This window comes from Tupaia chinensis, unplaced genomic scaffold (genome assembly GCF_000334495.1).
Source record: "Tupaia chinensis unplaced genomic scaffold, TupChi_1.0 Scaffold000088_1, whole genome shotgun sequence".
NCBI lineage: Eukaryota > Metazoa > Chordata > Mammalia > Scandentia > Tupaiidae > Tupaia > Tupaia belangeri.
The window spans coordinates 7,050,538-7,061,571 of record NW_006159550.1 but is presented as its reverse complement, the minus strand read 5'-3'; the positions used below and the strand labels follow the sequence as shown (position 1 = coordinate 7,061,571).

Sequence of the window (11,034 nt, the reverse complement as noted above, 5' to 3'; positions counted from 1 at the left end):
CCCTGTGGGCCCTTCGGGGCCTGCCCACCTTCCAGGGCTGCCGGGTCTCAGGCTTGGTTATTTCCCAGGTGGAATGGGACGATGTGGCAGCTCACAGCAGGTGGCAGCCAGGGTGGGAAACCGACCTGGGGTGAGGGCTTTGCCAGCCTGCACTGTACCTACTGACCCTGCACGGCAGCCCCTGGGCGCGCCTGCGCTGTGTGTCCTGAGAAGGGGCGAGGGAAGCTCAAGGTGCTCAGAGCGGAGGCCATCTCCAACCGGCACTGAGGGTTAGGACAGTTTGCCCCTGCGCACAGGGAGGGGCCTCGCTCTGGAAGGTGGGTGAGAACGCTACTGCTAGCCCAGCAGAGGGCAGTGGTGGACTCAGGCCTCTCCAGGGAAGAGCAGGCAAGGTGTGTAAATGACATCATTTCCCATGAGGGGTGCATTTAACCCCGAAAGGCCTAGATCCTCCCAGACTGCTGACGTCAAAAGCTCTCCCAGCCAAGCACAGCTGAGCTCCGAGGGCCTCTGGCCTCCCCGCCCCCACAGCGGCCTGTTCTGCTGCAAGCACTTGGCCTGCAGGGCTCTTCCCAGCCGTGGGCCTGGCCCTCCCCTGGGTGCGCCGCTCCTGTAGCCCGGAAGGCCTGAAGACTTGCACAGCTACAGTCCTCTGAGTGCTGAGCACTGCTGGTCTGCTCCCCCGCACAGTGAATGCCAGGGAAGCAGGAGAGCTGGGCCCGAGGGCCGGCGGTTGAAGCGTGGTCACAGGCATGCGGGGTCATTACACTTTCTCCTCCCACGTCTGCTGGCCGTGATCCATGACTCAGCAATGCAAACGCACGAGTGTAAAAGGCCCAGGCCACGACACACAATGAAACACGTACACGTCTGTAATCTGCCGGACGGCGTGTGCGCTTGCTGAAGACAGACGAGACAGGGAGAAAGTGAGAAGCACCTCCCCATGCCGCGGTCCTTTCTCCCTTCTCGGGATTTGGGGCACACACGTTCATGAACCTAGTGTGTTTCTAGCTGCCAGGTCTGGGACTTGAACAGTAGGGTCAGCCGTGTGGGGTCCAGCTGCCCCACCCACCACAGAAGGCCTACATTTATCCTTTATTTATTTATTTATTTTTAAGAGGCTTTTTGTCTTAGGGAAAGTGCACTCACCAGGGAAAGAAAGAAAAACAGACAGAGAGAGGGAAAGTGAGAAATCAACCCCCGGAGGGGTGGCTATGCCACAATCCCTTTTCCTCCATTCGCCTCCTGGAATCGTGGGCACGCACACACACGTGCCTGCATGATTTTCAAGCCACTGGGCCTGGGATTTGAACTGCAGTCAGCCATGTGGGAGTCCAGCAACATAACCACTATGCCATCTGGTGGACCCCCAGCATTTACAATTTTTTTTTTTGAGAGGTTTCTGTGTTTTCTTTTTTTTTTTTTTGCTATAGGGCTCGTGCGCTCACCAGACAGACAAAGAGAGACATAGAGACAGAAAGCAAGAAATCACCCTCCAGGGGGGATGGTCTCGCTGCAATCCCTTCTCCTCCATTCTCCTTTCGGGATCTTGGGCACACACGCACATGCGCCCAGCGTGAGTTTTAAGCCACTGGGTCCAGGACACGAACCGCGGTCGACTACGTAGGAGTTCAGCAACATAGCCGTTACGCTAACTGCTGGTTCCCGCATTTACAATTTTTAACGGAATAAACACACACTAATTTCTGTACAGACCCAGGGCACCAAAGCTCTCACAGAGGTGGGTACCGAAGGCTCAGCCACTGCTCGGCTTCCCTCGGGCCACCGTCTGGAGCCGCATTTTCTAGGAGAGAAAACCGGAAGTAGCCAGGTATTTCATTCCAGAGCAGGAAACTTCCAGCACTGTCTGTGTAAGCTCTGTGGCCGACCCACGTGGGAAGCTTCCAACACTGTCCGTGTAAGCCCTGAGGCCGACCCACGTGGGAAGCTTCCAGCACTGTCCATGTAAGCTCTGAGGCCGACCCACGTGGGAAGCTTCCAGGTTTACAGGCAGGCACCCCCCCGAGGGTCCCAGTGCATCCATGCCTGTAATCCAGGGCAGCTGGGACAGGGGTGGGTGGTGGCATCTAAGCCTTGGTGGGGTGACTGTCGCTCTAATGCGTGGACGAGATAACCGAGGAAGCTCCAAGGCTATGAGGGCTGCACTGTGACTGGAGAAAGCCCACCAGCCGGCATGCTCTAGCCTTCAGGTTACAAACTCTGCCCCTGACCCAGGGACAGCGGGGCCTCCCTGGTGGGACATCACTGGGCACAGAGCTGGGAATTCACTTTGGCCAGAGGACCTGGTGACTTCTCCTTAATACGTCCTCCTCTCCTATTTCCCTGAGAGGCGCCTAAGGTATTAGGTTGGACAAACATAACGGGGTCTGAACTTCAAACTGCTTGTGTCTCCCGCGGATACTGTTTCAAGTGGACACCTGGGTGCCAGCAGGTGGCGTGGAGGTTAAGGCACTGGATTCCCACGTGGCTGGTCTCGCATTGAGTCCCAGACCCAGCAGCTTGAAAACCACACCAGGCATATGTATGTGCATGCCCAAAATCCTGAGAGGAGAGTGAAAGAGAAGGGACTACCACATAGTAAAACCAAGTGGCCACTTCAGTTTAGTGGTTAAGGGAGCCAGGTCCCACATGGGTGATTGCGGTTCAAGCCCCAGCCCCAGTGGCTTGAGAAACATGCCAGGTGTGGGGCTGTGTGTCCAGAATTGCAGCTGCATGAAGAAACAGAGAAGGGACTGCAGCGTGGCCACACTGCGCCGGGGGCGGTCTTCTCTCTCTCTCTCTGGTGGACACACACGCCTTCTGGCAATTAAAACAAGAAATACCACAATAAAAATAAAATAAGGTTTTTAGAGAAGAGAAATTTATACGCATATATGTCTTCATCCTTCAGTTGAGAACCTCAGTGGTCTTTCTTTCACTGTGACACAAAATGTCCAAAGATGTACGAAACAGACAGTACAAATCGACAGTTTTACAACGGTGGAAATATAAAGAAAGGAAGACTATAAATTTATGTTTGCGAACATTCATTTTACTTTGAATCCCGTCTGCTGCTAAAACCTAACAGCTCATCACAGTTTGTACTGGGTCAGAATGGAATGATCAAAATCGGTGGCGCCCTAACTGTCACAGCCTGCGGCAGAGAACGGGTATTGAAATGAGTGCACTTCAGCTATGCGTCTAAGTCCTGTTGCTGTCATTTTTGTTTATTGAAACTTTTATTTTAAAGGAACAAAACTCACCTTACTGGTATTTCGGGAAAGAAAAATTTTAAAAATCCATGAACTCTCCAATCTCATATTTTAAAGCTTCTAGCTCTTCCAGTGTTTCTGCTATTCTGACACCACTTTTGGTTCACGGCTGACTTTCAGCATCTTAAGACAATCGATGTGATTTAAGGTACATCTGTCTGCAGGGTGCCCACGTTCCTCATCTTGGTACCGAAGCAGGAAGGCAAGGAACCGGGCAAAGAATATCCCCCATTTCAAAATCCAAGGGTAAGGACCACTGCAGATAATCCTGCCGGCAGAAATTAAGGCCGCTGGGAATTTCTTTTCTACTTAACCGGTCCTGTCAGGTTGGCAGTCTCCCTGCCTGCGAGTGTTGATCTGTAAGCCTTTGGGCTTCGCCACGCGATGGCAGTACTGCAGTCCTGTCGGACCTCCGAGCCGCGGCAGTCACCATCAGTCTGCCTATGGTGTCATCGGCAAACACCACGAAGCTGAAGTGCAGGCTGCGCCCCGCCCCAGGATCCCTGCCGGGGTCAGCATCGGTTTCTGAGCAATCCTGGTGTGCTCTGCCCGGCACCTGCCTGTCTGGCACACAGCCGGCGTGACATCGGCGGGGACTTCAAGCCTGCCAGGGGCCTGGCCTCTGCTGCCCAGGGGCGATGCCTGGCCCTACAGGAACCCCCAGGGGCCAGCAAAGGCGTGCCCCGCCCACTGCCACGTTCCTGAGCCAGGCCCTTCTGGACTGGAGACGCCACGTGACCTCGCCCACAAAGGTTTCCTATGGGCATTTGGGCATGACCAGGAGGGGAAGGAGGCTTCACCGCACCCTCTCCCGGGAGTTAGCACCAGAGTTTGGCCTGACCTGAGTCCAGAGGAATTCTCAGACAGCTTTGGGCAGGGGTGGGGGGGCGGCCTTAAACATGGCGTCCACAGCAGCGGCCCCCGTGACCACCGACGTGAGGTGTGGGGACTGAGTGCGTGTCCAGCCATGGAGGTACGAGACTGGCACGGTGAAAGCCGACAACACGAGGGGAGAGACAGCCCTCACATGGAAACTCACACTAGGTCACTGCCAGGATGGTGGAGTCAGTATTTTGCTGTAATACACTGAGACGTTTTCAGGAGACGGGCTCACTGACTGGCTCCACCCAGAAATGGCATTTTCAGAACACAGTCCAGCTCACTGCAGCTGCTAACCTGCCAGCCAGCCCCACGATGCCAGGTCTGTCCGTCCCAGCTCACTACAGACCCCACCAGGAGAAAGGTGAGTGCCCCCTCGCCCAATTACTCCCGCTCGCGGGGACAAGCCTCTCTGGAACAGACACTTCTTGTGTGTGTAGCGAACGCACAGGGAGGGACCCTAACTCCTTACTGATGGGCAGGACAGGGTATGTTTCTGCAGAGGAGAACCAGCTTGAGGGACAGCTGGGCGAGATGGGACCTTCCCTCGTCTCCTTCCCACGCACTGGGGAGGGCTCAATGGAAACTTCCCGCTGCGTTTCCTTCCCTCTAACGGTACTCAGCGTGGAAGAGAATGTAAAACTCTCAGCCACACCTGCCTTGTTGGAGCATCACAAAGCTAACGTTTCCACGGAGAATAATTATAATGACACGTCAAACGAGACAAAAGCCAGGAGCACGAGTGACACCGGACACCAGTGAGTCTCCAGGTGGGGCTGCGCCGGCTCAGGCCAGCACGAGGCCAGGGCTCCCTGCTCCGGTGCAAGTCCACCACTCGGGGTGACCCAGTCTTGGCAAACACTTGAGAGTCAGATGAAAGCAGGAGGAATGACCCCTGCAGCCTGTAGACACACTGGAGGGCACGACCCGAGGTCTGGGCTTAACTGCAAAGTCACTGACGGCTGGGGTCAGTCTTCCGGAGCCGCGTGCCAGTGGGTCTTCCTTTATAACCTGGGTGCCCCGCCCCCGCCTCACTCCCCGCGGAGCAGGGGTGCGTTCTCCCTGTACAATCGCCAGTGCGCCCGCGCCCAGCTGCACTCCCCGCGGAGCGCCAGGCACTTCCTTTCCAACCCGCCCGTGCGCCTGCACGGTGCTGGCGCTAGACGAGGTCCCTCAGCTCCCTGTCGGTCAGCTCATTCACCTCCATGATCTTCTCCAAGTGCTCCATGTACCGGCCGTGGTCCTGCAGGAAGTGCGGGACCCTCATGTTCTCGGTGACTGCCAGTCCTTTCAGGCGGTCCACATCCTCGTAAGAGACCTGAGAAGGGAGACGGTTCGTGTCACAGCGCGGCTGCAAGACACGGGGACACACAGCGACTGCGAGACACGGGGACACACGAGTATACACATCAGGTTGTCAGGAAGGCATGACATACTTCTCCATGCAGAGGTGCATCATGAGTCTCCAGACAACCCAATGTGAACACTGAGGGGTGGCCACGCGGCAGTCCTTTCTCCATTCTGCCTCCTTTTGGGATTTGGGGCACATACGCACATGTGCCAGGCATGTTTTCAAGCCGCTGAGTCCGGGACGCCGGCCACACAGTTGGCCATGTGGGAGCCGGCCACTTGAACCGCCATGCCCTACAAGTTGCAGTTGAAAAAACTTATTTGTTTTAATTTCCAGAGGGAACGTGTGCTGTCCAGAGAGACAGGGAGAGAGGAAAAGGGAGACGCTCCCCCGCCCCGAGGGTCACAGTCACTGCAATTCCACTCCACCATTTCCCCACCCCGCCAGGGTCTGGCACGCACGCTCCCTGCCCCCGCCCCGGGTGTATTCAAGGTGTCAGGAAGCTGCGTGGCTGGTCATGAGGTGTCCAGCTCCCTTAGCCGGTAGGCCAAGTGGTCAGCGGGGTCACGATCTCAAGATACATTTCTTCCTGCATTTTGAGTCCAAGTACAGAGTATCCCTGATCCAAAGTGCTCGGGCCAGCACTGTGTGGGAATATGTACATCTACATGGTAAGGCATTAGGGACAGGCCCCAAGTCCACACAAATCCATTCCTGTTTCCTGACCTCACACGCACAGCCCGGACATTTCATACCGTGCACCCGCACTGCCGCGTTCTGACCGAGAGGCGTGAGGGCAGCTGCAGCGTTTAACTGTGGGTCTTGGCGCTTGGAAAGGTCCGGGTTTGGGAGCATTTCAGATTTTGAATTTTTGGATTAGGGATTTGTGTTTGGATTGTTTGTCCAACTACTTTAATGGCAGCAAAATAACACAAGTTAGTGGTTTACTGTTTAAAACTATGTTAAGTAAGAATGTATTTGTCTCCCTATATTACGACCATGTAATAATAAGATCGATAACCAATATTTGATCTAACACCATCTTGGATCTGTTCAATTTGTTTAAATATTAGACAACTCAACATGTATATGTTTCATACTCTGAACACAAATCTCTTGGTTAAGATAAATAATAAAGAAAATAGTCATAATAGAACTACCATATTATTCTTATTATTATTATTATTATTATTGGAGAGGTTTTTGCTATAGGCCACGTGTGCTCACCAGAAAGAGAGACAGAGAGACAGAAAGTGAGAAATCACTCCCAGGGGAGATGGCCACACCACAATCCCTTCTCCATTCTCCTCTCGGGATCTTGGGCACGCATGCACACGCGCCTGGCTTGAGTTTAAGCCACCAGGTCCGGGACGCGAAATGCGGTTGGCTACATGGGAGTCCAGTGATGTAGCCGTCATGCCAACTGCTGGTTCCAAAATACCATATTAGTAAATTAGGAAATTAGTACAGTTATGTACCAAAGTCTACTCTCTATGTAATTCACGAAATAAATTTTCTGTGCTTCCTGTTATTCTCTCACTTCTATTTGACATTTTCTAAGTGACTTCGTAAAATTTCACACCTTAGACCCAGCACGGTGGCCTGCACAGCGACACTGTCCTCTGAAGGCTTGGACAACACGGGTTCAATCCCAGGCCAAGCTAACTGCCAGGGACAATGGTGCGCCCACGGCTGCGGCACGAGGGCCTGGGCCGTGCAGCGATGCTGTCTGAAGAAGAAAGCCGCTCACGCCCCCTCCGCCTCCAGGACGAGCCAGTCCTCCACAGCAGCTGACGGGTGTGGGGGGAACGTGCTAAATTCTTTCAAGTCCCAAACACGGTCGGCTCTAAATGCTATTTCTTCTGCCAACACTTGCCAGCTTTAGTAGAAAGGGTTTAAGAAAAGAAATCGTGGGAACCAGCAGTTAGCATAATGGTTATGTTGCTGGACTCCCATGTAGTCGACCGCGGTTCGCGTCCCGGACCCGGTGGCTTAAAACTCACGCCAGGCACGTGTGTGTGCGTGCCCAAGATCCCGAGAGGAGAATGGAGGAGAAGGGATTGCGGCGTGACCATCCCCCCTGGGGGGTGATTTCTTGCTTTCTGTCTCTCTGTCTCTCTCTGTCTGGCGAGCGCACACGCCCTATAGCAAAAACCTCTCCAAAAAAAAAGAAAAAAAAAAAAGGAAATCATGTCACGTCGTATACAGATTTTACTAGGTTTTTAGAAGTTGGTATTATTGGGAAAGCAGATGGCATACTAGTTACGTCCCTGCACCCATGCAGTCAGTCAGTCACAGTTCAAGTCCCAGATCTAGCACGCTGACCCTCATGCCAGGTGCATGTGTTCACATGCCCAAGATACTGAGAGGAGAAGGGATTGCGGCGTGGCCACCCCCGCGGGGGTGAGTTCTCACTTTCTGTCTCTTTCTCTTTCAGGTGAGCGCACACAGCCTATAGCAAAATTCTCTCAAAAAGAAGTTTTATTATTAAAATTTTATTAAAAATAATATTTACCCCACTAAATGTAACGGAAACAGATGTATTGGTACTGGCGGAGTTTAATGACTCTTAGGCCATCGTGCGTTTATTACAGGTGAGGAGTAACCGCACTGGTCCGGGGACGAGGCTCTTGGAGGACAGGAGGCGCACTGGGATGGGGGCGGGAAGGGACCCTGTGGGCTGGGAGCAGCGGCCGCCCTGGCCCTGCCACTCGCACTGCGAGGGCCTAGGAGCGGGCGCCCAGCAGGGGGCATGCCCGGTGCCCAGGTTTTGCTTCCCAGACACTATTTCTCACTGAAAGGAGATCATGCTTGGTTAAAGAAAGGGCGAGTCTCGGACTTGGGTAGGGAAGGTAAAGAATGAGCCCAGATCCCAGACCTGGTGGCTTGAGAAACCCGTCGGGTGCATGTGTGCATGTACGCCCAGAATCCCAAGAGGGGGATGGGGAGGAGGGCCTGCAGTGTGGCCATCCCCCAGGGGGGTGCGTGCTCATTTTCTCTCTCTCATTCCTTCTGTCCACCAAACCCACTCTGTAGCTAAAAAAAAAAATCAATAATGAGAAAAAAAGATGACCACACTGGGCACGTGTGTGTACCAAGTCCCAGGAGAGAGGCTGGGAGAAGCGGCTGCAGTGTGACTGCCCTGTGTGTCCCCTCTCTCTCTGGCGAGGGTACACCCCCTCTGGAAAATTTTCAGAAAGTAGTAATAATACCGTAAAGAAAGGGAGGTGGAAGAGAAGGTGTAAGAGAAGTAGATTCCTACTTTGCTTCTACCAGAGCAACAGCCGATTCAGCAAAGGTCACACGCCCTGGACGGCCGCTGTGGGTGACCCCGTCACGGTCCCCTTGCACGATGACAGGCACGGAGGAAGGGGCTTCATCGCCGGGAGGCTGGGGTCACTTACCTCCCCGCCTGGTCAGACAGCAAGGTGGGACAGAGGGTGTGCACTCCAGTGACGAGATGAGACACACACCACCCACACGCGGCAACCCTGTGAGACACGCACACCGCCTACACGCAGCACCCCTGACTATGGGAGACACACACACTGCCTACACGCGGCACCCCTGTGAGACACACACACCGCCTACATGCGGCACCCCTGTAAGAGGCACACACCGCCTACACACGGCACCCGTGAGAGGCACACACGGCCTATACACGGCATCCCTGACTATGAGAGGCACACACGGCCTACACGCGGCACCCCTGTGAGAAGCACACACCACTTGTGTGCAGTATCTGTGACTAAATGTTCTGCCTGCGTCTTACCGTGATAAAAATCAGATATTCCAGATTGGACAGAGGTTCTCAAGAAACTTGTCCTGAACTCTTAACAATGTCACAAGCGGACGTGGGGGTCCAGGACTATTCCAGAAGAGCGAGATGGACGAGTCCAACCCAGGGGGTGCTGGGTCTGGTCACAACAAACGCGCCACCCGGGACGTTGGAGACCGTGGGGAGTGGGCCACACCTGCTGTGATGCCGAGTCAGTAATGAGCACCATGCAGCAGAACCGTGTGGCCTCCCGGACAGTACCCTTAGCCTGCCATGCAGCCAGTGGGGACGCGGCCGTGACGCAGGGCTGACAGGCCACTTGGGAGGGTCCCAGGCTCGTGCCCGTGTCGAAGCCGGGGCGGGTCGTGGCCTGAAGGCCCTGTTGAGGGACCAGCCTCTCTCCCTTTCTCTGTCCTTCTAATGGAATAAATCAGACAGACTTCAAATAAGAGAAGGGAGAACGAAGGGTTATGGCCTCCTTTGAAATGCTCCTAGAAGAAGATGCTCTCTAGAGCGGGCCCTCTGGAAAACGTGCATCCAATGGGAGACATACACGCCCGCTCCCTCCCGCCCTTCACCGCCCGCCCCCCACGAAGCTGCGGCGCGCATCTCTAACAGCCTCGTCCTCTCCGGACGCAACGACAAGGCAGTGCGTTCCACCAACAGAGAGAAGAGCACCCGACCCGGGTCCTGAACCACCACACCAGGCTAGAGGCTGCGGTGTGTGAGGGTGCCCGGCCAGCCTTTACTCACCTTCCCCAGGGCAGTGAGCAGGTGGAAGTCTATGGTCTCCCTGAAGCGCAGGATTTGGAGGATCCCGTCCAAGTACACCTGGTCTTTGCTGAAACACCCTGGAGAAAGCAGACAGCGTGAAGTTCCCGGTGTTTGAAACAGTTACTGAGTGATCAGACACGACCCCGTTCCTTTGCTGTGGGAATCAATCTTACTTAGGAAGTTCTGACTCGTCGACGTAGATTTTATTGAACTATCTTCATACCATGAAACGGGAGGTCCTGGGAGGACCAGGTCTTGTGAAGGCCAGCAGCCCTCCCTTTAGGGCTCCCCTTCCCCACACCGCATCTCCAGAGCTGAAATAACATTTTCTCCAATCTTAAAGACTGGCAGTTCAAAGTCTATGATTTATAAATGATGACGCTATCCCTGTCCCCCTTTCCATCACCAGAATCCCCACCGTGCAAAGCTGCGGATGGAGAGGGCCAGGGACAGTGTCGGAGCAATTAGGTCTCACATGGGATTTTAGAAAATTCTGTTGAAAAGAAAGCATACTACAGAAGGTCTTCTCCATCAGAAACAAAATCCAAAGGCTGGTTTAAAACCATTCTAGGTGATTTCATTCTGTTTCTCCCTATGGCAAGAGTCAGAATCAGATCTTAAAGAAGATGTAGGTTTAGGAAAAAAAAAAAAAAAAGGGCAGACATGAAAAGGACAAGCTCATGAGACCCGAGCCCGTGAGAAAAGGGCCTTCTACGCACAAGCCCTCCTCCAGCCGGGCCAGCTCGGACCTGTTTTCAGGCTGTGCTGTGAAGGGGACACAAGTCCACCCATAAAGGAAGACACACGAAGCATGGCTGTGGCCACGGGGGCTGTCCTCATCAGTTAGGGACGCACCGCTCTTAGCAAGGTAGAGACGGGTGCTGGAGCTGGCTTAACCCCACCGGAAACAGCTCAGAACAGATGTGTGCAGTTCAAGAGTGGAGATAGTTACCAAGTCCAGGCAGTGTATTAGCAAGGGT

General features: G+C 54.1%; 1 protein-coding gene across 4 annotated transcripts in view; it reads right to left on the bottom strand.

Annotated features, from left to right (window-relative positions):
• Positions 1 to 1,608: 1,608 nt before the first annotated feature.
• The window catches only part of MATCAP2 (microtubule associated tyrosine carboxypeptidase 2), a 43,414-nt gene continuing 33,988 nt past the window's right edge, over positions 1,609 to 11,034 (bottom strand). For all 4 annotated transcript variants that reach the window (XM_006143019.3, XM_014585761.2, XM_027769770.1 and 1 more), the window contains 2 exons: positions 10,034 to 10,131; positions 1,609 to 5,469 (listed from right to left, as the gene is read on the bottom strand). In XM_006143019.3, the coding sequence (XP_006143081.1) occupies positions 5,311 to 5,469; positions 10,034 to 10,131 (257 nt within the window). In that variant the 3' untranslated portion in view covers positions 1,609 to 5,310. The remainder of the gene's footprint in view (positions 5,470 to 10,033; positions 10,132 to 11,034) is intronic.